Source organism: Marmota marmota, unplaced genomic scaffold (genome assembly GCF_001458135.2).
Source record: "Marmota marmota marmota unplaced genomic scaffold, marMar, whole genome shotgun sequence".
Classification (NCBI taxonomy): domain Eukaryota; kingdom Metazoa; phylum Chordata; class Mammalia; order Rodentia; family Sciuridae; genus Marmota; species Marmota marmota.
Window position 1 is genome coordinate 12,474,758 of NW_025999990.1, and position 27,090 is coordinate 12,501,847.

The window sequence follows — 27,090 nt, forward strand, 5'->3', positions numbered from 1 at the left end:
GAGAGAGAGAGAGAGAGAGAGAGAGAGAGAGAGAGAGAGAGAGAGAGAGAAAGAGAAAGAAAGAAAAGCAAACAAGCAAGCAGGGTGGTCTAAGACTTGAGAAAAAGTGTAGGTAACTTTGTGGCTTTCTAAAGTGTGTATGTTTGGAAAGTAGAGAAGTTAATGTGATCTCAGGACAGAGAAATAAATCACCTGTTGGACAGTTGCACCGGACCAAGTGAAGGCTCAGTGGTTTAAACTGGTCTAAGCTAGATAAAAGCTGCCTCCAAGTTCCTGAAAAACAACTTAGGCAACTGTTACTATCCTGATCCACGTTACAGAGGTTTTATCTCTAGCAAAGTTAAATAGTCTAACAATATATTTTGATTTCATCATCAGCACCTCTCATTTTTTATTTTAGTCCTTGTAGCTCATGTCCTTTATCTAACATTATCTTGGCCTGAGACTTTTAGTTTTATACAGCTTGGGATCATCCCTAGGGCAGAATTTGTGGTATCTCAGAGTCCATGTTCTGTAAAACATCTTACACAACAGTTAGAAAGGAGCAAATTAGAATCAGAAGTAAAAAGTATAAAGGATTGGTTAGTGTAAATGAGATTAGGCCAGCTTCTTTGTTAGCTGGCAGTTTTAAGTTAGAAGAGAGGTCTTAATTCTTTTGATGCTTTCATTTTGGGGATTGTGTTTCAGGTAATTCTGCAAGAGGTACATGTTTACATTTGTAAGCCCTTTTTAGTAAATGCTTAACAGAAGGTTGTAGCCTGTTGAACTTGGTTTCAGTGACACTGTTTAAAAAATTTTGGAAATCACTTAACTTGTAAACTGTTGTGTTTGTATTTTTATATGATTATTTTTTCCTTTATTGCTCAGTGTGTTTGCATGAAAAAAGTCTTAAGAATATGACAGTCCTGCTATTTAGCTACAGTGATACTTGTTTACATCAACCAAGTGTGATATCAGTGTTTTGGTCTCAGGTAGGATCTAAGGTAGGGGGTGGTGGAATGAGTTTTAAGGAATAAAAATTTAGTTTTCATGCAAATATTGTATACAAAATGTGCAAAGCTATTAAAATGTATGCATATTTTTTCTATCAGGTATCACTCAGGACATTAAAGTTTTGAACTATTTAGGTCCTATAAGTTTATTAAATATTTAAAGCTAGTAATATGTTCCTAGGAATATTCTTACCATACAAATAGACAATTAATAGGGATAATTGTCACTGAATGAAAACCTGTATCTTAAGTAGTTTTTTGATAAAAATGTGGGTTTCTTGGATTAAAGAGTTTTAATCATTATGCTCTAAGACTCAGAAGCTTTGCAGTTATTGGTTTTATAATTCTATTGTGAAACTTTTCAAAAAACATTTATTTAAGTATTTATTACATGTGGTGCTTAATTATTTATTATATGTGGTATTGGGGATTGAACCCAGAACTTTGTACATGTTAGGCCAGTGCATTAACAACTGAGCTACCTCCCCAGCTATTTTGAAACTTAATTTTACAGGTGCCAGAGTTAAAAGGATATGAGGAATTTCTTTAAAAACTGACTGAACAAATATAATTCACTATAATTTTTAAGAGAAATTACATGTGTCTCTTTTGGGGTATGGAGATATTGCAAAGATATAAGTATGATACCCAAAAGCTAAAAATCTTAATAGATTCTTAATTAGATATAAGAAAATGTTTTTCTGAAAAAGACTTTTAGTTCTTAAAATTGGTTTTTAAGGTTGGGAAAAATTTAAAGCATTGTATCTTGTTTTTCTTGCATTTGCTAAAAGAGTAGGTAGTAGACAGTATAGCTTCAGATAATCCCCTTCATGCTCTCTGCTAGGTCTTCCTCTCTTCAGAAGTTCGAATGCTAGGCACTTTTGAATGGAGCTTGTGCTGCCTTGTGTTCTGAATCTTTAGGTATATTAGTGTATTTCAGTACTGTGGAACTTTTGATTACTTAACTTGTTCAGGGATTTTGACATACAAATTTGTCATAGTCGTCAAAATGAAATCAAATTTATGTAACCCTAATTTATGTAGTAAGTAGACAAACCTTTGTTGAGCCAAAAATATAGAAAGGTTTGTATGACTTTCCTGTGTGTTACCTCACTGCCCACTTTCAGTTTTTGCAGAATTCTGTATAAGTTAAGTTATAGAAAGCTTGATGGTTCATCTCTTAATATTTTAATATGTAGCTACTAAGGACAAGCACATTTTCCTGTATAACCATGGTACCATAATTACTTCTAATACATTTAATATTGACCCAACATCTCTAATTTCTTACATTCATATTTCCTTAATAATCCCCAAAATGTCCTTTTTCCCAATCTAGGATCAAATTAAAGATCATGGATTGCATTTGTTATTTCTCTGGTGTTCTTCAGTCTAGAAACCTTTCCCTGTCGTTTTTTCCTTTCATGACTATATTTTAAAATTCTAAATCAACATCATTCTAATAATATGGAAACTACTAGGCACATGGGTAGATCTAACATTCATTTATGTGACTGAGTAAATGAATTTTTAATTTTATCTAATTTTAAATTGTCACATGTAGCTAGACTATTCCATAATCTGAATTTATATGATTTTCTTATATGTCCTCATTATTGGCAAGTTGATCATATAGTTAGATATTTCTTTTTTATTGCATATTTTTAGAGTATCATTTTGCAGTTATGTCATAAGTGCTAGTATAATTATATCTTGTAGTATTATATAAGAAAACACTTCAGTGCAGGTGTTTACTTTTTTTTTTTTTGTTCTGCGGATCAAACCCAGTGCCCCATGTATGCTAAGCATAGCACTGTACGATTGAGCCACATCCTCAGCCCTAAAGCAAGTATTTACATGTGGTATTTTTTTTGTGTGTACCCCACAGTAAATCAAAATAAAAGTTATATTAAATGATTTACTCATTTAGTTAATGTTCACCATTAAGATATTAAAAGTATGATTGCAACGTTGTCTTCATATGTAGGGTTTTAATCCTAGTGGTATGTAGGTAGATATGGACAGCATTTAAAAGATTTTGCCAGGACTACCCTTTCAAGACAAATGTTCATGAAGTTCAGAATAATTTTACTATGGTAAAACTTTGCTCTGTAGCCTTCCTTTTCTTCTTACCATCTTTTTGAATTGGCTATGTTACCCTGAGTAAAACATTTAATATAACATTTTGACCTTGAAAGCATTTAGGGTATTTGATGAATAAATAGGGATTTATACAAGTGAATTACTATCATTTTGATTTTTATTTAATCTATGAAAAATATTTTTTCAGTTTTTCAAAACTATATAGTATATATATGTATAAATACACATTTATATGTATGTAGTCTTTCAAATATGTATTCATACACACTCAAACTCACAATATGAAGAAAGTCCTTTGTGATGGAAAGCTGAACAAGTGATTGATAATCTATACTACTTGGTAAACTTTAAAAATAGTTCTTGTGGTAAGTGAAATGGATACATATCTAAAAAGGCATAGTTTACCAAAACCAGCTCCACTATTTAACAGAACACCTAAATAGACCAATTAGCATAGAGAAATAAAGGAAACAGTAAAATAGCTCTTCTATAAAGGTCCATATAACTTCACAAATGAATGTTTCCAAATCTTTAAAAATCAGGTAATCTGATGTTACAACTGTTTTTTAAGACGGTAAAGAGAAAACTTTCAAATTTCTTCTTGAAGTAAATATAATATCCCAGAATCTAGTAAAGTATATGACAAAAAGAAAAGCCACAGATCAGCTTCAGTGATGAGTATTGTAAAAATTTTAAATGTTGGTAAACAAAAATCAAACTTTTAATCTATTAGTAGAATTTTAAAATACTATCGTGAACAAAATTGGGTTTATTTCAAGCATTCAACTCTTTGGTGTTGTGGTGGAAATATGAAAGTGTTGGTCAACATAATATCCATGAGACAGGAATATGGTTACTGACACCACAGGAACCAAGCAGCAGAATACATTGTAGTAAGAGATCTACAGGCTTAATGACTATAGATTAAAAGAGACTTAAGAGACATTAACCAAAGACCATGTTTATACTTTTTGGAATCTATATTCTGAGTTTAATACTTCAATTCTAGAATATTTTATAAACAGCCCAGGAAATTATAAAACTGATACTTAATACTAAAGTATTATTATGGGTTTAGTGGCGGTAATGATATTAATGTGTTTTTATATAGTACTTATCTCTTAGAAATATTTATCTCTTCAGAAATACTGAAATGTTCAAGAATGAAATGAAAAGATTTCTAGGATTTGCTTCAAAATAATTGGGAGGCCATGTAAGTTGTCGGGGTGGGGTAGAGGTGAAACGAGTTGCCATGACTTGGTGATTTTTATAGCTGGAAATGATAGATACGTGAAGTTCATTATATTCTATTTCTGTACATTGAAAATTTTCTATAATAAAAATATTATTAAGTCCCTATTTATTACTTATTCTAGAATTAACTTTTTATAGGTGTAGGTTTAAAGAGTCCAGGGTTTAATAGGAAGATAGACTTTCTTTGGATCTCACAGGTATTTTAATTTGTATAATCTCTACTGTAAAGCAGTTATTTAAAAAGTGTAAGTCAATTATTTTATAATTCTAGTGTTAAAGACTTAGTTTCTGAGATCTTACTTAGTTGAAAACCCACATTTGGCTTTAATAATTAATGGTAGCTCTCAATCAGAAATTCAAATAAAAAGACCATTATAAAAGCTTTAGTAACTATTTACAACAAATGTTTTCTTTAAGATTGCTTAGTCTAGAAAGAATCAGAGATTTAAAATTTTAACATATTTCTACCAAATGCAAATACTTTTTAAGTTTTGATTTCAATTTTTTTCAGATGGATTTAATGCCTTTTATTAACAAGGCTGGTTGTGAATGTCTCAATGAAAGCGATGAACATGGTTTTGACAACTGTTTACGAAAAGACATGACCTTCTTGGAATCTGACTGTGATGAACAGGTAATTGCTTGACTGAAGGTATAGGGATTGTCACTATTTATCCCTACTATTTATTTCTTTATCATGTTCCCATCTCGTGGTTCATCTCTCTCTCTCTCTCTCCCCTCTCCAGATGATCAGTTCTTCCTTTCCTTTTTATAGCTTTTAGTTTCTTTGACTCTGATCCTTTGACCATCCAGATTCACTTTTTTCTTCTGTATAAGCTGCCAGACTTATTAAGAAAAATTGGAGAACTCTTGGATTGCTCCCACTGTTCAGTTGGGACATCACCGCTCTTTCGTCCTTTTTTTAATCCTTCATTTCCCTTCTATACATTTTTCCCACACAGATGAGTTTGTGTCTGAGGAATAGAGACTAATTAGATGAACACTCCCTATGTGGCTAGCTCCTCATTTCCGCATATAAACCTGTACTGGTTTTTTTCTTTGCTTCCCTGCAACACCCTCATCCAGAAGAAGTAGGACACAACAACCTTCATTGGGCCATTTTTTAACTTCACCTGGGTATTATTTTCTTTACTTTCTATGCCATTGTCTCTGATTTGTCCTCATTCTAGTTCATCTTGTATATGCTCACAAAAGTTATTTTTTTGAAGTACAGATCTGCATATTTCTCTGTGTTTAAAGTATTACATGATTGTTCACTGGCTTCAAGAAGATATCTTGCTGGCTTAATGTGTTTCTGGCTTTTTGGTCTCTTATCCTTCTTTCATTTGTAGCTCAGTTCTCTAAACTTGTAATGCTTTCTATTTTTTGATACATTATTATGGATAAAATTTAAAAAGTGTTGGTATAACCAAAGGAATTGGCCTAGTCATTTTCTTAGACCACAAAATGATTCTGAAATTATAAATTCAAATCTTAAATATAAACCTTTCATTAATGAGGGACACCTTATTATAGCTTTGAGAGTGTCATTCATATTTTGTTCCTCGTGAATGGTACAGTAACATGATATATATTAGCAGGACTGCCTACAGCCTCCCTGAAATCTTTCTTACAGGTTAGAAACATAGGTACTTACGTCAAAAACAATTATGGCTGGAAAGAGTGTTGAATGAATGACTCACACATTCTGAGACATAGGCATCCTGGCAGTGTTTTGTACCCTAGTTCTCTTATGTGGCCTTCCAGATTTAGTTAAATAACTTTAAGATGGAAGTTTGAAGGTATACTGTTGAGCTATAGAAGTTCTGTTCTGGGGATTGGACTCAGGGTCTCATGCATGCCAAGTACATGCCCTAGTCCTTGAGCCCTATTCTTTCTTTTGAGTTTGGGGTAGGAGTCCATATAAGGGCTAGTTTCTCTGTGTAATCTATTCATTGCCTCTAAATTATCATCCCATAAAAGCTGTATACTACATATTAACATGTGTAGTTTAAATTTTATTTTAATTTGGGGGTGGATTTTGTTTGATTTGTTGGGAAGTAAATTGCCTGCCAGTTTTTAGTTTACAAGACCATAGGTTCTAATGCATAATTTTAGTAAATTTACGTCATTAATTTTTTTTTTCACCATTCACTTACATAAATAATTTATGGTGGTATTTCTCAAATGTCAATCTAATCAAGTTTCTTTCAACTTACTGATTTTCCATATTGCATAGGTTTTGTTAGATGAACTTGGTGTTTTCTGTGTCTGTTATTTTTATTCTGCTTAGGTATTTTGTGTATTCAAGGTGTTCAAGAGCCCTTTTATAATGAAACTATTTTCCCCACAGCTACTTATTACTGTGGCATTCAATCAACCTGTTAAACTTTATTCCATGAAATTTCAAGGGCCAGATAATGGTGAGTAAAGGACAGCTTTTCTTCAAATTAACCTGCTTTCCTAGACTTCCTAGCACATATTTAAAACTTTTTATTACATTGAGATAGATATTCCTTGTCTTGGGAAAGAGTGGAATTGTTTTTGGAAGAATATAAATGAATAGACAAAAAATGTGGAATTATTAGGAATTGGAATTATAAATAAATAGAACTTTTATTTCTAAACTTTTATTTTAAAATTTGTTTCCCGTTAGTGTACAAACTACTGAACCCTTCTTTCCAACTTTATATTCTTAGCAGCTGTTTTTTAGAGTCAAAACTAGATGAGATTGATTTTAAACCCTTCCTAAAATTTGGCTTCAGATCTTCCTATTTGTGCCCTGTCAATAGTGTCTGTGTACATTGACGTAGTTGTATAGACTTGCTGTTTCACTTTTGTAAAATAAAGCATTTTCCTTGCCCACCCTTTCCTTTTTTTTCTATTACTGATTTTTTTTTTTTTTTTGAGTTGGGGAAGGGGGAACCTAGGGAAATGGGGATCTAAGGTTGGTTGGTTGATTTGTTTACTTGATTGGGAGAAATAGCCAAGGCCCCCATTTATTAGATAGCATTTCCTTATCATGTATTATTCTAAATTTTCGAATGTTAATAATTTGTCATTCATAAAATTATACTTTTATTATGAATATTTATATAAGTATATATTGTAGAAATGTATCTTAATATTCCTTAGTTGGCCACAAAATATGGACCTTAAGTTGTACCCTAAAGTTAAAAAGATTAAGACCCACTTGTGATCTTACTATGAGCACATTCCAATCTAGTCCTTAAGGTGAAATTTGACACTTTTTATGATTCATTCCCTTTTGGCTAAATGGTATCACTTGATAATACTTTACTCCTAAATGACAAAATGTATCACTTGTTGGTAACTCAAGACCTACCTCAAATGCTGTTTCTTTTATGAAGATTTGTTAACCTGCATATACTGTCAGAATCCATTGCTACCTTCCTTATACCTCCTCATTAGTGCTGTTACTTTTATCATAGCATGTCTTTTGTAGTTAAGGACACTGACTTGTATGTGTACACATATATGCACATTCATGTGTGTATTTTAATCTTATATCCCTAATATTTACTGTAGTAGTGCTAGCTGTGCCAAGAAGGTACCAGTAAATATGTACTGGGGAGGGAGGGATTGTCAAAATACTCAGACTTATATAACTCGTGATGGTGGAGTTCTAATAAATGTGCATGTGGGTATGTGCATAGATGCATGTGCCCGTTTGTGTGTGTGTGTGTCTATGTATATTGTGAGTATACTGATAAAAGAAAGTATAGTATGTTCATAATTTTTAGCATTTTACTTTATTCTACCATTTTATAGGTCAGGGTCCTAAATATGTAAAAATTTTTATCAACCTACCCCGATCTATGGATTTTGAAGAGGCAGAAAGAAGTGAACCAACTCAAGCTCTGGAACTGACAGAGGATGATATCAAAGAAGATGGCATTGTTCCACTTCGTTATGTTAAGTTTCAGAATGTTAACAGTGTAACTGTAAGTAGTATTTCAGTGAGATATATTTAATGGGTTTGTGGTAACAATGCTAGATGATTTAAATGATCCTTTAAAGTATTGTTTGTCCAGCAATTTGAAATGAGTAAAAATGGGTTAATAAAATTTCTTCTTTTTAATGTAACTATGTACCCTAAAGAGGAAGGACAGGTTGAGTTTTAAATATTTGTGGGTTTGTCAGTTTAATTATGTGTGCATATATACATCAACTTCTGTTAAAAAGTTTATTCTACAACATTTATACTTAAATTTGTGCTTTATCTTTCTTAACCTGGTAATGAGTTATAATATAATTCTAGAATCCTATTTACTTTTCTAGAATACAGAATTTTAATAGTGTGGTGGTCATGGTATCAGTAAAAATAACTTTTTTGTTTTTTTTGAGTGGGGTTACTGGGAATTGAACACAGGGTACTTTACCACTGAGCCATATCCTTTATATTTTTAATTTTGAGACACAATCTTGCTAAACTGCCCAGGCTGACCTCAAACTTTCAATCAATCCTCCTGCCTCAACCTCTCAAGTTGCTGGAATTACAGGTGTGCACCACTCTCTGTCTAAAAATATCGATTTGAAAACATTATCTTACATTTTATAAAATGACCTAAGGTATAGCTGAATATTATATAGTACCCGAGATAATTTTAAGTGATATATTCTAAATGTTGATTTTAAAGAACATGCATGCCTGTTACAAAAGTTCAGATGCTTTTTAGCAGTTGTTAATTGCTTTTGAGAATTTAGTATTAAAACCCACCACATTCACTTCCACCAGTCCCTCCCCATCCTTCAGAGGAGAGGAGGTTAGAAATGAAAGCAGAAGGATATTTAGAAAAAGAAAGAAACCAGCACAAGGTCATTGAGAACTAGGCATACCATTTATGATAAATTTATGACAAATTTATCAGTCTGGTATGCTAGATTTAATGGATTAATTCTGTTCTGGTTCATTGGAAGAATGCTTATAGTTTTTTGCTTTTCTGTATCTTCTACTTTGTGGGAACACTTGTTCCTTCCCTCTGTGAGATGCAATAACAAGGTGTCAACTTGGAGGTATAGACTAGATCCTCACTAGACAACAAAGCTGTTAGTATCTTGATTTTGGATTTTCCTGCCTCTGTAACTGAGAGCATTAAGCATATGTTCTTTATAAATTACCCAGTCTTTTGTTTTAGCAGCAAGAAATGACTAGACAATCCCCCTCTTCATCCTTTTCTCAAATTTCATTGGCTCACTTGCCGACACTTAAACCAAACTCTGCAAAAATTAGACTGTAGTGGCATAGTAGCACAGGCCTGTAATCCTGGCAACTCTGGAGGCTGAGGCAGAAGGATGGCAAGTACAAGGTCTTTAACAACTCAGCAAGACACTGTCTCAAAATTAAAAGGACTAGCACTTTGGGTTCACTTTTTTTTTTTTTAAGAAGAATGCTCTAGTATGATTTTTTTTTTTTTTAAAGAGAGAGAGAATTTTTAATATTTATTTTTAGTTTTCGGTGGACACACATCTTTATTTTATTTTTATGGGGTGCTGAGGATCGAACTCAGCGCCCCGCACATGCCAGGTGAGCACACTACCGCTTGAGCCACATCCCCAGCCCCAAGTATGAATTTTTTTTAAGCATATTTTCAAAAAGTATTACAGTTTACATAGTCATAATGTGAAGACATGATCAAGCAGAACAATAGCAGTGGGGAGGAGGTATTTGTTTATTGGAAAAAGTCCTTTGACTCAGAGATTCTGGAGTAATTGGTCATTGGGAGTCACTGAAGATAGTTATCTTGTAATAGGTTCAAGACTTTTTATGTACTCTCTTAATCAAAATTTTAATGACTTAAATGAAGACACAAAAGACATGCCTACCACTTTTTTTTTTTGATGAAACTGGAATCAAAATAATAGTTTTGATTGGAGTCTATTCAAAGAAAGCAAATGAATTTTAAAAGCAAGAAATAATTATGCTATATTCAAAGACCAAATACATTATGTATAAATAAGCTGTGTACTGGTAATAGTCTTTAAATTGATGGTAAACTCAGTTTGAAATCAATCTATGTTTGCCTATAAAAACAACAATAAAATCCAGCAAATGAGTACTATCATGGAATGAAAGAAATATGTCATCCAGATCAAGAAAGGCAGTATTTTGAAGTAGACAGTATCCAGAGTATTGTGTTTTAAAGATGGGGCAAGTAGGGCTGGGAATGTAGTACAGTGACAAGAGTGTTTACCTGGAATGTGTGAGGACCCTGAGTTTAATCTTCAGCACTACAGAAACAAAAACATATGCTGAGCAGAGTTTTAAAATGCAAAATGTGAAGCTTAAAAGTATGGAGGGCATAGTATAGTTTTAGGAGCTGATTTCCAATACTATTTTTTCTTTTAATATTCTAGGAATAGAATGGATGCATGAATATCACAAAGAATATAACTGCAGAATTTTCCTCAGTGACAAACCATGATTTTAATAAAATAATCAACAGCAGTCTATCCTATTATAATCATGAATCTCATACTCTTTCAACATTCTCTGTAAAGAATTTAATTATGACTCCTCCATACCATCACACTAAATTACCATGAAATTGTGTATGTGGGTGTCTTGCCATGATACCCCTGGAGAAGGTGAGAATAGCAGAGCAAACAATGGAATTAACAGACCTTTAGGAGTGTTAGTTTAAATGTTATGTAATTTAGATTAATCCTTAAAAAGAATGGAGGGTACTTTTATTAATAATCTAAGGAAACCTATTAAACCTAAAGCATCTTTATCAAAAAAAAAGATTATAATTATAAGTGTGATAATTTTTTTTTGTTAATTTTTGGCAGATATTTGTTCAGTCTAATCAGGGTGAAGAAGAAACAACAAGAATTTCGTATTTTACTTTTATTGGTACTCCAGTCCAGGCAACAAATATGAATGACTTCAAACGAGTAAGTTTGTTTAAATGTAATTAGAAGAATATAGTTTTATAGGAATAATTTCATATTTATCAGTAGTCATACTTTTTTGACCATAAAGACCCAAAATCGTATTTCCTGGAATTTCATAAAGTTAAAGTAGAACAGTTTAATCACATTTTGAAATATCCATCTAAAAGGAGTGTAGCAGCACAGGAGATGTGTCACAGTGTTTCTTGCGGCTGTTATCTGGCAGCCACACTAGGACATGAGAAAAAGAGTTGTCCTAGGGCTGTGCATTCCTGAAGAATGAGATGTGTTGGGGAATTGGAGCTGTAATGTTTTGTGGGGGGTATCTGCTTATCTGATTTTAATTCAGGTACAGAAGAAGTAATTGAATTATGTAATACTGCATGGTCTCATAATAAAATTATTGTTTTTACAAAACTGAAAACCTCTGCAGTAGATATCTTAACTGGTCGTTTTTTTAACTACTCTCTTTCTTATAACTTATGGAAGCTATCGGGACAATTATACAATTATGTACATAGATCTGTCATGTGTGGATTTATAAGATATGTATAATACCAGATCAGAAGCAGCAGAGATTAATCATCTACATTTTTACTATAAGAGAAATGTTTTCCTGGGGAAATGTGTGAGCAACAAAGACATTTGGGCTTCCTGTTTTGCTGCTTTGCCTATTTGAGTTAAATGCTATTGGACTTGCTTTAACTGTGACTTGCATAGTTTTTCATTAGCTTTGTTCTTTTCTGGGGCCTATTACAGTAAGCATTATTTTTCCTACCATTAATTTGGATCTAGTTTCCTCTTTTTCACCTCAGCTCATGTATTTGGCTTCCATTTTTTTCTCCTGTAAATAGTTACCGTTCTGTCTTCTTGCCAGCTTGCCATTAATTAAAGTTTTTTCTGATTTGCATTAATCATTGTTTATCTAAGTATCTAACTCTGCCTTTTTGTTTTTATATACTTCCTCATATCACTTCTAGCCTAGTCTTTTCTCTTTTTTGACTGCCAAAATTCCCTTTTGAGGGCTGTCATTAGTTAGCACAGGGATTGGATTTCTTTTGCTTGAGAGTATTTGTGTTTATAACAGTCATTGGTCAATTTAACCTTTTTGATATTGTTTAAATTACTGTAGAATAAAACTAAAGTTGTTATAAAGTTGTAGAGTAGCAGGTCTCAAACTTTTTGGTTTCAGATTCCCTTTAAGCTATGAAATATGATCAAAGACCAAGAACTTTTGTTTATATAGGCAGTATTTTTATCTGTTAGAAGTTAAAACTGGAAACTTAAAAAATATTTATTTCTAACCAATAAACTCATCATATTAATTAAATAATATATTTTAATTCAAATGAATATATTTTTCCAAAAGAAAACCAAATTTAATAATAAGAAAGAGCATTTTATAATTTATTTTGAATTTCTTCACTGTCTACCCTCCTAATAGAGTTTTCTTATTCTCATTTCTGCTTCTGCATTCAGTCTTTTGTAACCCTTGGAAACCTCTTCTGTATCCTTGTGAGAATGAGAATTAAATAGGCAAATAACTGTTTAGCCTTATTCTGAAAGTAGTTTTGACCTCACAGACTTTCTGAAAGAGTATCAGGGACCCCAGGCTGGGCCACATTTTGATAACTGTTATGAGAGTACTTTGAATACTCTTAGGTTTCTCCTTCATAGATATTCTGCGCTTCTTAGCTCTTTCCTTTTAAAGTCTGATGAATGTAGAGTGGTTTTTCTTAATTCTTAATATTATATTACATTTCCTTGTAAAAAAAATAGTTTCTGGATGAGATTTGTTATGCATATAGTCATTCATTGTCTTGTAGGGTTATTCCTCAAAAGTAAGCTAGTATTTCATTGTTTTTATATTATGTGAAGCCACAACTTCAATGAAGTAAAAAATTAGAGAGTTTAAAGTTTAATTGAAATCGGTCTATTTGGTCCTTGTATGGAGATGCTTATTAAAAATTATAAATGAGTTTGGATTTCAGTGAAGGAAATAATAAGCAGTTTAGTACTTTTTGACCCTGTAGTACTATGCTAGTTCAATCATGATTCCTGTCTACACAGAGATTATCTTCTTGTAGGATAATTCAGACATATGGAAAATTAATCAAAATTTTATTCAAGGGTCTCTTCCTCCATAAAATATTCTTATATGTTTTCAGTCTCCTGATGTATTTTTCTTCCAAACAATCACTGAGAAAGTGTGAAAATACTTTATGAAGAAAGAGGGATTTGAAATAAAGTTCAGAAATAGAATTTGGGTGGAGAAGATAGTAATGGGCACTTAAGAGTGAAAAAGTAGAGAATTGGACATGAAAATAGGAAGGTGCAGGAGTCATTCAAGGACAAGTCAAGTATGACTCTTCTTTCCCTTTACTTTTCAGTCAGTCTGAAATTAAAAGAGATTATGCATTGTAATTAAAATTTAAAATAGATTTGGCATGTATTTTATAGGCACAGGGAAGAAAGTTTTGATATCCTCTTTGTAGTGAAAAAAACTATACAAAATGGTTTAATGAATGATAAAGAAGTGTTTAGCATTTTCAGTTTACATTTTTATGTGTGTGAGTTATTTGTAGATAATTTTAGTTTTCAGAGAAATGTCACTGATGTTCCCCTTATGTCACTAAGATGATAGAAGCTAAGGTAATGCTGATGAATCTTGGATGTGGATAGAAATCTTAGACTACCTTGCATGCTATCACAACTTTATGAGGTTATACATTTAAGATATATAGACTAGAATACATCTTCCACTTGTCTGCTTTAGGCTTTTAAAGGCATCATACACAAAATATGATATATACTTTGGCTATTTGTTGTAAATGTGTCTTTTGTGTTGCAGCATGAAAAGCTTTCCATTTTAATTGGAAGTAGATGTTTTCTTTGCTAAAATATGCTCTTTACACAGATTGCTTTATTTTAATATTAAAATATAAGTGTATAAAAATGAGAAAATTGTAGAGGCTTCTGCTTCTTCAGAATTGAGGCTCATGTGAAAAGCTGAGCAGATTTTTATCACTGTAATAAAAATAGAATTTTCTAAACTGGCCATTCACCATATCAGCTATTTTTGTAACATTTCTATCTGTTTATTTTTCAGCTTTTTTAATCCAACTCAAATGAACTAAAACCAGAAGATTTTTTAAAAATGAAGTAATATACAGATTGACCTTGTCTCACTCTACTCCCCTCCTTGCTTCTCTGCTCATCTAGCACCTACCCGCTCTTACCCTTCCCATATTCTCTCCATTGTTGCTGCAAGATTTCTACAGCTTCTGTCATCTGGATCAGCCTTCTTGTTACCTAGATTTCCTCAACCATCTCTTCCTTCAAATCTCATCCTAGCCATGTTTCTCAATTGGCCTTTTTGTTTTGGGCTTGCAACTAGGTGCTTTAATTTAATTACCATACTGTGTTGCTCACTGAACTTTTTGTTTTTGCTTTCTACTGTTTCATTTTTAATTTTGTTCTTCATTTTGAGAAGTAATATTGAAATAAAACTAAAGTTGTTATAAATGTTTTTAGATTAAATTAGTTGGATAATGTTTTAATCTTTTCTAAATTTTTTAAGCTTTATTTTTAAAGAGCCACTTAAATATAAATTCTGTTATACTTGAGCTAGTATATCAACGCTTTAGTTGAGAATAATAGCTTTTCTTTTCTCATTGGAACATTGGCCCCAAAGTCTTTTTGTTGATTGATTGTGTAGTGATCCTCTGTTTATGCCCACCTAAGTGAGCTTAAGGCCAGTAGAAGGACTTACGGACTGAATGATAGGTGGGGCTGAAATATTAACATAGAAGATCAGTGGATTCTTTACTGAATAAATGTCTTTGACACCTAATTTTGATGTACCTAGACTTTTGTTTGAGGTTTAATATAGACTTAAGAATAATAAAAGAGCTTTATATTTGGGGTAAAAATCCATATTGGAATGCTGAATTTTTTCTTTTTTACAGAGAATACATATTGGCAAGTTGAGAGTTATCAACCTGTGAAACAGTATGCAGATTTGCGTCTTCAACTGTATCACATCAGCTGAATTTTTAATTTTTAATATTAGTTGTTTTTGTTTTCTTTTGCTTAATCTAATAGCTCAGTGTTTTGCATTTCCCAAATAATATAATGATCAATAATGCTTTCAGTGTTTATCAGCTTAAATTCATTTATGATACAGATAGTATCATCTCCCCTTCCTTCTAGTGTTAGTGTCTCTTTAATCCTAGTTTTCTTACTCTTATCTACATTTGTTTATGACACTATCTTTTTAATCATATTTCTGGCTTGTTGAGCTTTTCTAACCTTTTTTTTAATCAGAGAAAATTCCTTCAAAATAATAAGACTGCTTTTTTTTAGACTGACTACATTAACAGCATTATGTGATTGGGAATTTAGTGGAAAGAATTTTAAAATCTTCTCTTGAAAGACATTGACCCAGTTATTTTGTTTTAGATCAGACATGTATTGATGACCTTTATGAGTTTTGCTTTGTATATATACTATGACTTGGAACAGACTCGATTTAAAATATGAAAATTACATTTATAAATATATATAAGGTCTTTTTCTATACAAACATGACATGTAATATCTGGCAAGTGGGTTTCTTTAAAGGCATTTCGTCTGTGAGAATATATTAATTAATGATAAACTCTACATTTGAGGTAAATTACTATTAGAACCTAGAACTCTACCACAGAGAATTTGTTTTCTAGAATGGTTGGCAAGTTTTTTCTTTACATTTTTATGATGCTAAATTTATACCAATCAGGACATGTTTTAAAACCCACAATAGAAGAGTTTTCTAATCATTGACAGACACAAAGTTTATTCTTTGTTTGGTTATAGTAATTTGTAGCAACCAAGATGTGTGTGTGTGTTTGATTTTTGAAACTGGGAAAAAGTAGTCATTTTTAATCTGTTTTCATTGCATGTCTCATATTGAAGGAAAAGTCTAGAAACCTGTCATCTTGGGCATGAAGACATGAATTTAGCTACTCTTTTAATTTTAGATTATTTTGTGATCGACATTTGATTTCTAATTGCCTAAAAATAGTATGCCAAATGTGTTTTACTCATATAGCATCATCTTTTTTTATTAACTTCTCTAAACTGTCAACCTTGTTTGAGTAAATTATATTACTTTTTCTTAAAACAGGGTGGGAAACCAAAAATAGCCTGCATGTGTTTAATTTTTAATTCCTTGTGGCCTGGGGAAGGGGTGTCACAGTTTGCTTCCACAGTGAAAGTACACTGCATGCGCAGAAATTCAAGAATAAAAATTAATACCAGGTGCAAAAATACCTACCACATTAGTATTTTTGAAAAATACCCACATATTTCTAAATCAGTAAGTTACAAATATGAACTTTTTATTTTTGTTTTTCTAGGTAGTGGGCAAAAAAGGAGAAAGCCACTAAGGTACAAAAGATACCAGAAGACCTATTGCAATCAGATTTGCAGCTCCTGGATAATTGCTTGATTCTCTCCAGAGACTGTCAATGTTTCATTCATTGCCATTACCAATAAATCATTGCTTTTGTTCAGATGGTATCACTAGTCTTTCTGTTGTAATCTTGATACATGCAATTGTAAATAAAAGTCACTACTTTTGCCAAGCTTAAATTTTGTCAGTCTACATAAGTGTTTCTTCTTTCCTTTTATTTTAAAATTAGCCAGCTTCTGATTTTAGAAGAGACTTAAATGTCTGGTAGCATATTGACTGAAGCCTAATTTCTCTTTTTAGAGGATCAAAACTGTTGTAGGGAATCAAGGAGTACAGGTATACACATGCACATAGAGCACTCAGTTTTGAGAATGGACTTGGAATAGCTAACCATGTTCAAATGAGTATTGACTCCTGTTTTTTTTTTTAAAGATATTTGGGTATTTGGTATCTGGGCTAGAAATTATTCAAATTATAAACTGCCAGAAATAAACAGGCTTAAGGAGATTTAATTACTCTTACCTAAAACAGTTGATGGGTCTCCAAATCCTTTTCCATGCCAAATTTTAATCCATTCTGCATAAACTTTAAATTTTGATACTCATTTTCTGTAGTAATAAAGGAATGTCAAATTCAGACAGCTGGGAAAAATACAGTACAATAAATTTTGAAACAATAGGAATTCTTTGTAAACCAGTAATTATCCGAATTACTAAAACATGCAACATAGGTATGTAGACAACATGATTTAAGGTTGAAAATGAGTTGGTCAAATGTTTGTGTTTAAAAGATCTTTAACAAAAGGTTGGTTAAATATAGCATCTGTTCTTTGTTATTATTTTTTTTAATCTTAAAATTGTAATCTGGAAAATAGTGATAAATTTAATTTTTAAGTAAGTATTTTTAAAACTTAATGTTTTAAGAATACCAAGACATAAAGTGTGATTCAGCAAATGCATTTGAAGGCAGTCTTGCCTAAAAGTATGGTAGAGATGCTGTTTGCCCTTGGGAGGCTAACGTTTATATATGATTATGAAAAATTATGTGGAAGTTTTAATGTTGAAGTGGTCACTTTCTGAAACCCAAGTGTTACTAGTTAATGTTCAGTTCATTTGTATGTGAGTACAGTACCTGGTGGTGTGGTGATGTCTATAGTTTATGTATTTTACAGTTTTGTTGCCTTGGGTCAAGTGGAGGCAGAAAGGCAAAAAATAAAAGTTTATATCACTCCTAATATAGACCATCTCAGATTAATCACGCCTGAAATTAGAGATAAGATTAATACCAAGGATTTTGTTTTACATTTTTGTATACTTAACCTTTTTGGGTAATTGTTAAAGTGCCTCATCTTAAGTATCACTGACCTCATCCTATTTATACTTGACAGTTTAAAAACCCATAAAAATGATTTCATATTTGTAAAGGATTGGGCATCAGGTTTATATTGTTTATGTGACTTTTCTATAACTCAGTTGGTTGCAATATACAGACATTCCATAATAATTCAAATTGTAAATAGTGAAAATGTTTATAGGTAACTGTAATGTGTTTCACTTATGGGAAGTTTTACTATTACAAATAAACATGCTTAACTGACCTTATTTAAAATATCAAGATGAAATGCTGTTTTCTCCTAAAATAGTATATTTATATATGTGTATAACATTTATAAATAACTGAATTTTCTAGATGAATAAACGTTTGAGACAAAGGTACCCCTCATTTCAACCAAAGCTACCCATTAGATAGTACTTTCTAGAAAACCAATATTGTTTATTGCTTGTTTTGTCACATATAGCAAAATGAGTATTTTGTTTGCATACCTTGTTGTATTTTACATTGGGGTACACATCTGATTGAGAAGCAACAGTGAAATACCCTGTCCAACAGAAGCAAAAGTGAAGAATTGCAGTACAAAGTTCATCAGCAGATGGCTAAGGACAAGAATAGCACAGGATACCATACTTTATGTCGGTGATAAGTCTTTATAATCCATTTTGGCCCTCTTTGTCATTAAACCTCAAGTTGTTGCCAGTCTCAATGTAGTATTAGAGACAAGCACTTAGCAATTCATTAGCAGTTAATAAGTGAGTTGAAAACTCTGCCATCCTTGTCCTAATATTTGAGGACAAAGTTTTTGCAGTGTTTGCAGGAATGGTTGTTAATGTACATTTGGCTATAGTCTTTTATTTATGGCTGTCATAAATAAAGACAGGGTCTTCCCATGTTTCTTTTAATGTCTAAAATATTTAATACTGTAATACTGGTTTTCAAAATGATCCCTCTGCCAGCCTCTGGCTAACACCCATTTCTTCTGTATGCTGCATCCCACTTGCAATTACTGGAATATACCCTGGTATCTTATGCCTTCCTCTGTCCTAACTTGTCCATCTGACAAATTACTACTTATCTACAAGACTCAGTCCAAGCAAAATAGACACAGCAAACACTCATAACAACCGTGTGCACATCTTCTGCTGTCAAAGCACCATCCAGTGATACCATCTTGGTTTTTATCCAACAACTTACAATCATTTGTTAGTCTTATTTGTCCTATTAGACTATGAACAGTAATACAAGGATTTTGTGCCTAATACCAAACTGGTTTCTTTGATCTCTGTTATTGTTAGTGTTGAACACATTTTCAGGAGGAAATTGCTTGAGATGCTTGCAGTTAAGCAAGGTAAGGAAGAGAATTTAGCCAAAGAAAGGAAAAGTGTGTGGTGTGTTCATAAATTGAGAATTAGGTGTAAAATATTCAAGGAGTTGAGGAAAAAGATGAAGCTGGCAGACAAGTAGAAACCATGATATGAGGCTCTTCTTGCCATGTGACAGAGATTGGACTATCCTTAATTTATTGGGGGTGAGGTGGGGTCGACAAGGATAGTTTCAAAGTTTCTCACTTGTACAATTGAGTGGAGAAATAATTATTAGGGGAAGCAACAAAGTTTGGAGGGGAAGATGAACATGATTTTGGATATAAGGTCTCGGGCAATGTGTAAAACACATTTTTGGCCTTCAGGTGGAGATGTCTAGTAGGCACACAGGCAGAAATGATTTGGGGCTAGACATAGGGAACTGAGTTATTTGGAGATACAGTGGGAATATGAATGGAGGCTTCCAGAGTGGGTTTTTTAGGGGGCAGAATGAACTGAAGGAGCCCACATTAGGGAATACTGTGGAACAGTAAGGTAGAGGAAGAATGATATGGTAGTGATGAGGAAATAATAGCCCTCATATCAGAAATGAAGAACATTGAAATGATCAGGGATGTGCACTTGTCAGCCCATTAAATTGTGAAAACAGTCTTGTGTTTAATTATGAGAACCATTGATTGTATTAATAATCTTTGGGTTGAAGGAATTGTCAGCAGATAGAATGATTCTGAAACCCTTCCAGCAAAGAATTTTGAAAGTTTTAATAGTCTACAAATTGAACAGTTTTACAGGACAATTAGCAAGGCTTGGAGATTGATGGCAACATTCCATAAGAAAATGTAAAACACTGCTTTGAAGATTTAATTTTAAGCCTTTAGTTTTATTATCAGATTTTGTTTTCCTCCTATTTTGTTTGTTTTTTTTTTCCTTTTTTTATTGGTTGTTCAAAACATTACAAAGCTCTTGACATATCATATTTCATACATTAGATTCAAGTGGGTTATGAACTCCCATTTTTACCCCAAATACAGATTGCAGAATCACATCGGTTACACATCCACATTTTTACATAATGCCATATTAGTAACTGTTGTATTCTGCTACTCCTATTTTGTTTATGATCATAACTTTTATTCTGTCATTCTAGAACATTTTTTCAAGACTGCTTTGGCTCTCTGAAATGATACTTTCACAAAGAATTTCTTCTGTCAGAGTCCTAGATGTGCCATTTAGTTTCTTTAGTAATAAACTTTATAGGATAGCATCAAATGCCTAAGTTAAAAAAAAAAAAAAAAAGCCCAACTCTTTAGAGGTTTTAAGTAACGAGAAACTTCATCTCCCAGTGACCAAGAATAATAGACACATTACCACCGTTTCGTTTCTCTGACCACTGGATCCTATTAAAGGGGTCGACACATTGATAGCATAAGGATGGTGCACCATGGATTTGACCAGGTGACTTTTTTGTTTAAAAATGAATATATAACTCAAAATGCACAGTGTCAGGGGGCCTGGGCACAAAATCAGGCCGAATGGAACCACTGGGATAAACTTGTGCAGAACTGATTAGGTGTCCATTGAAATGTCTCCTCTTTTTTTTATTATTATAATTTGTTATATATGACAGCAGAATGCATTACAAATCATATTACACATATAGAGCACAATTTTTCACATCTCTGGTTGTACACAAAGTATATTCACATCATTTGTGTCTTCATACATGTATTTAAGGTAATGATGTCCGTCTCTTTCCTCCTCCCATTCCTCCTCCCATTCCTCCTCCCTTCTCTTCACACCTTTTGCCCTATCTAGAATTCCTCTAATCCTCCCTTGCTCCCCCTCCCCAGCCCACTATGAATCAGCCTTCTTTTATCCGAAAAAAGAAATGTCTCCTCTTTTGTTGTCTCTTCGAATCTAGCAATGCCAAGGGGTAGACATTAGGGTGTTCACATTTTTATTTTTTTAACTTGAAGATTTTTTTTCCTGGAATTTAAAATTTATTTATTTTTTCTCTCAGTGCTGAATATTAAACCCAGGACCTCACATGAGCTAGACAAGCATTCTACCAACAAGCTACATCCCACAAAACAATAACAACAACAACAACAACCAAAAAAACAACTTTTTTTTTCTTTTTTTGAGACAGGGTCTTGCTGTGTTATCCAGGCTGGCTTTAAACTTGTGATCCTCCTGCCTCAGCCTCCCAGGCAGCTAGAATTATAAGTACCCAGAAACATTTTTTTTAACCTACATTGTATGAATTTTTTTTTCTTTTTCTTACCAATCAAAATATGAAATCCATTGAATTTGGAAAATGCTAAAAATCTTTTTTCCAATGTATTCATTTTACAGAGTGCCCTAAAGCAATTGTTATCAGGATTCTTTTTAATATATGCCTGTCATATCAGGCATTAGTTATTTTTATGAACATACAATTTTATTGTAAAGAAAACAGGTGATTAATTTGATAGACTAGAATAGACCCCTTTAGATGGTTTACAAAACATTCTCTATAGCAGTTCTCACCTTAAAAAATATCTCAGATATATTTAGATAAAAACATCATCAATTGCCTTAGAATGGTATAAGTCCAAAGTGTGTGGTCTTGATAAACAGTATGTGTGCACATGTATAAGGTTTAAATACAGTACAATAAAAAGACAATTGAGGAACAGTAAAGTTTCTCAGCCTGATAGAGGGATTTTACAAAACTCACAGCTAATATCATACTTAATTTGAAAGATTGGGTACTTGCCCCCCTCAAAGAACTCCGCTCTCACCACTTCAACATTGTACAGGAAGTTTCAGTCAGGTTAATAAGCCAAGAAAATAAAATAAAGTAGATTGGAAGTGAAAGTACATTCACAGAAGTTGTGATCTCAAATGCAGACTATCCTAAAGGAATCTAACAAACTATTAGAATTAGTAAAAAAAAGTTCAGCAAGTTTGCAGGATAAAAAGATCAACATCCAAAAACCAATTGATTTCTACACATTTAAATAAATACCCTGGGAAGGAGATTAAGTTCCACTCATGATAACATCAAAAGAATAAAACAGGAATATTTTTAACAAAAGAAGCAAAACTTTCTGAAAATCATAAAACAGTTAAAAGAAATTAAGGAACATGAAAATAAATGAAAAAAATCACACATTCACGAATTAGAAAACTTAAACATTGTCAACATGGCATCATATTCCAACTAATCTACAAATTTGATGCAATCCATATGAGAAGCTCAGCTGAATTCTAAGTAGAAATTGACAAGCTGATTTAAAAATGCATATGAAATTGCAAAGAATCCAAAATATCCAAAGCAATCCTAGAAAAGAAGAACAAAGGAGGACAATTCACACTTCCTGATTTCAAAACTTGCTGTACAGTAACAGCAATCAAAACAGTGTGATATTGAAACTATAAAACTCTCATAAGAAAACAGGGATTAGCCACATCCTTGGATTTGGCGAAGGATTATAAAGGTATAGCACCAAAAGTATGAGCAAACAAACAAAAAAACCCAGGTAAATTGGAATTTCATAAAATTTAAAAACTTTTGTGCTCTGAAGGACACCATCAAGAAAGTAAAAGAGATGGGGGAAAATATTTGTAAATCATAGTAGTCCCTCAGTATCCGCAGGCGATTTGTTCTGGTACTCCCGTTGATACTAAAATCCATACTCTAGTACCTTAACATAGTATGATTTTTATTCTTTTTAGTTTGTTAGGGTGTGTTTTATGATTGACAGGGGGAAACCATGTCCTTGGGTTTGATGAAGGATTCTTAGATACAATACCAATGTTGATGTAACAGAAATTATGCAACTTGGTATATGTTCCACGTGAGCTTGAGTAGACTGTGTGGTCTGCTGCTATTGGATGAAGTAGTTTATAGATGCCAGTCATATCCAGTTGATTGATGGTGCTGTAGAATTCAACAATGTCCTCACTTTTGTGGCTGCTGGATATGTTTATTTCTGATACCAGGGTGTTAGTCTCTGTAATAGTGGGTTCATCTATTTCTTCTTGTTGTTATGTCAGTTTTTGCCTCATGTGTTTTGCTAATCTGTTATTAGATGCATGTACATTAAGGTTAGTCATGTTTTCTTGGAGAACTGACCCCTTTTTCATATTGTAATGGCCCTCTATCTCTGATAGCTTTTCTTGCTCTGAAGTCAGCTCTGTCTGAAATTAATATTGTTACTCTGCTTTCTTTGGATTAGTGTTAGCATGCTCAATCGTTGCCTATCCCTTTACTTTTAATCTACATGTGTCTTTAATTCTCATGTATCTGATAGACAACACATAGTTGTTCTTGATTTTTGATCCACTCTGATAATCTCTGCTTTTAATTGATGTGTTTAGACCACTGATATTTAAAATGAGTATTGAAATTGAATTAATATTTACCATTAGTTGTTACTATATTTCATTTGTTGTCCTTAATCTTTGTTTTTTTTTTTGTTTTTTTTGGTCTTCCACACTTTTTTTTTCTTTTCTGGTTTTAATTGAGACTTTTATATTATTCCATTTTCTCTCAGCATATCAAGTGTATTTTCTTTCTACTCTTTTATTGGGGGAGAAGAGGGGATTGGAATTGAATCTAGGAGTGCTTAACAACTGAGCCACATCCCTAGTCCTTTTTATATTTTATTTTGAGACAGGATTTCACCAAATTGCTTAGGGCCTTGCTAAATTGCTGAGGCTGGTTTTGAACTTGTGATCCTCCTGCCTCTGCCTCCCAAATGACTGGGATTACAGGTGTGCACCACCACGCCCTGCTCTTTCTACTCTTTTAGTGGTTGTGCTAGATTTTGCAAGTCTACTTTCAAATAACACTATATTCTTTCACAGACAGTACAAGTACTTTGTAAAATAAAATAATCCTAATTCCTTCTTCTTGTCCTTATATCATTATCCATTCATTAACTTACACATAAGCATACACAAATAAGCATGTATATGTAAAATCCTTTATAGCTGATATTATTTTGAACAAAATATTACAGATCAATTAGTAATAAGAAAAATGAAAGTTTTTATTTTGCCTTCACATATTCCTTCCTTTGTGATCTTTCTGTTTTCATGACTGAAATTTATTTGTTAGTTTTGTGGTCCTGGGACTGAAACCCAGGGCTTAGTATACGGTAGGCAAACGTTCTACCTCTAAGTTATATTCCCAGACCTTTTTATTTCGTTTTGAGACAGAATCTCACTTAAGTTTCCCTGGGCAGGCCTTGAACTTGGAATCCTCCTGCTGCAGCCTCCCAAGTAGCTGGGATTACAGGTGTGCACCGCTGTGCCTAGCTCAATTTTTTTTTCTTTAAATAAATTTTTAAAAGTCTTGGTAGGCAAGATCTACAGGCAACAAATTCCTCTTTTTTTTTTTTTTTGTCTAAGAAAGCCTTTCTTTATCCTTAACTTTTAAAGATTAAGTTCACAAGGTACAGAACTCTAGGTTAGTGTCACTCCACAGCCTTGCTTGCATGATTTCTGAGAAGCCAGGTGTATTTCTGTAGGTCAGCTGTTTTTTCCCTCTGACTTCTTTCAAGATTTATCTCTGACATTCTGAAGTTTGATTAGGCTGGACATAGTTTATATAAATACCACAAAATTTTTGGTATTTATCTTGCCAAAGCCACCAAACTCTCTGAGCTTCCTGCATCTGTTTATGGTGTCTTACGCTAATTTGAGGGAAATCCTCAGTCATTATTTTTTCAAATATTGTTTCTGTTCCTTTCTCCCTTTATTCTTCTGACATTCCCATCCACATACGTTACACATTTTGTAGTGGCTCCATTGTTCTCAAATATTCTGTTTTGGGTTTTTTTTTGGTCTTTTTCTCTTTGCTTTTCAGTTTATTTAGATTCTAACCTATATCCTCAAGCTCAGAGATTCTTTTCTTACCCATTTCTAGTCTACTAATGAGCCCATCAAAGGCACTCTTCATTTCTATTAGTGGATTTTGTTTGGTTTGATTTGGTTTGGTTTGGTTCTCTGGGGATTGAACCCAGGACCACTTAACCACTGAGCCACATCCCCAACCCCTTTAATATTTATTTAGAGACAGAGTCTCACTAAGTTGCTTAAGGTCACTAAGTTGCTGAGGCTGGCTTTGAACTTGCTATCCTTCTGTCTCAGCTTCCCCAGCCTCTAGGACTATAGGTATGAGTCACCTTGCTCAGCTCTGTTAGTGTTTTTGATCTCTAGCATTTCTTTTAGATTCTTTGAATTTCCATATTTTTGCTTACATTCTTCGTCTATTTTTACATGACTTCTTTTTCTATTAAAGCTTTTGGCATATAAATCATAGTGTTTTTTTTTAAAAAAGGTCCTGCTCTGATAATTTTAGCAATTCTGCCATATCTGACTATGGTTCTGATGCTCATCCAGTCTCTTCAAAAAAAATTTTTTTTTTTTTTTGCCTTTTACTACAACTTGTAACATTTTATTGAAGGTGGGCATGATGTACTGGGTACAAGGACACGTGGACATATGCTTTTGGTAATGTCATGGTAAGATGTAGGGAGAGGAGACCTGTCCTATAGTTGCATGGTTAGGTCTCAGTCTCAATGAGTCTATGACTGTGAACTTCACAGATACTTCTCAGTGCTCACCTGATTAGGTGGGGCAGGTTGGATAGAGTGGGCCCCAGTTCGGGTATTTCCCTCTCCAGGTCAGGTAAAACCTCTGCTGGTTAAGCTCTGGTTAAAATAGATTCTTCTTAAAGCAGACCTTAAGAACAAAATGCGGTGGCAAGTTTCAGTATGGTTAGTTTTCCCTACTGCAGGAATCACAAAGGGATTCTTCTCTGAGAACTCAGCAGAGCTCTGGGAAGTAAACTCACAAAAGTGTGTGGACCAGGGCTGGGGCTGGGGCTGGGGCTCAGTGGCAGAGTGCTTGCCTAGCATGTGTGAGGCACTGGGTTCAGTCATTAGCACCGCATACAAAAATAAAATAAAGGCATGCTGTCAATCTACAACTACAAAAAAAAAAAAAAAAAAAAAAAAGTATGGGGACCTCCTGTGACTGGGTCCCACCAAGTTTTTATCTCTTGCCCACAGTGAGCCTCTGTCAACTATCAATTACATTTTAGAATCTCTCATCTTGGCATTGGGTCCTGAAGCGGTTTCTTCCCTCATAAGTTGTAATTCTCTGTATTACCTGCCTCTCCAATTTTGGGAGCCATGTTTTGCCAGGTTATTTCACTTCTCTGATGGAGCCAAGAAGAATTGTTGATTTTTCAGTTTACTGAGTGTTTTCACTTGTAGCTCACAGAGTGGTGATTCCCAGGTACCTTACATTGTAGACGGGAAACCTGAAGTCACCACATTCATTTTCTGATCATAAACCCAAAGTTTACATCACCTTACATCAAGGTGAAGACTCACAGTTTTCAAACTCTTTTGGAAAACAATTATTTATAGTATCGTAAAGTTAAAATGCATTTCTTACTAGATAGGTAAAGGTAGTTTTCAAAGAATATGAATAATTTCCTCATCTCCATTTGTCTACCTCTCTCTCCCAGTCTCCAGGCTTCTCCCACAGGGAACCACCACTTCTTTTCTTTCATGAGCCCTTCTGGAGAAATTGTTTACCTACATGTTAATAATGTCTTTTAGTATGTGTTCTGTTTCATCTCTATAGCAGTAGATCACTATATATATATATATATATATATATATATATATATATATATATATATATATATATA

The 27,090-nt window shown here is 33.1% G+C and overlaps 1 protein-coding gene across 1 annotated transcript in view; it reads left to right on the top strand.

The window, feature by feature from the left end:
- The window catches only part of Txnl1 (thioredoxin like 1), a 32,291-nt gene extending 15,393 nt beyond the window's left edge, over positions 1-16,898 (top strand). Inside the window, exons 3-7 of the mRNA XM_048806584.1 lie at positions 4,812-4,983; positions 6,703-6,772; positions 8,142-8,314; positions 11,163-11,267; positions 16,664-16,898. Coding sequence (XP_048662541.1) covers positions 4,812-4,983; positions 6,703-6,772; positions 8,142-8,314; positions 11,163-11,267; positions 16,664-16,693 — 550 coding nt within the window. The 3' untranslated portion in view covers positions 16,694-16,898. The remainder of the gene's footprint in view (positions 1-4,811; positions 4,984-6,702; positions 6,773-8,141; positions 8,315-11,162; positions 11,268-16,663) is intronic.
- Positions 16,899-27,090: the final 10,192 nt, after the last annotated feature.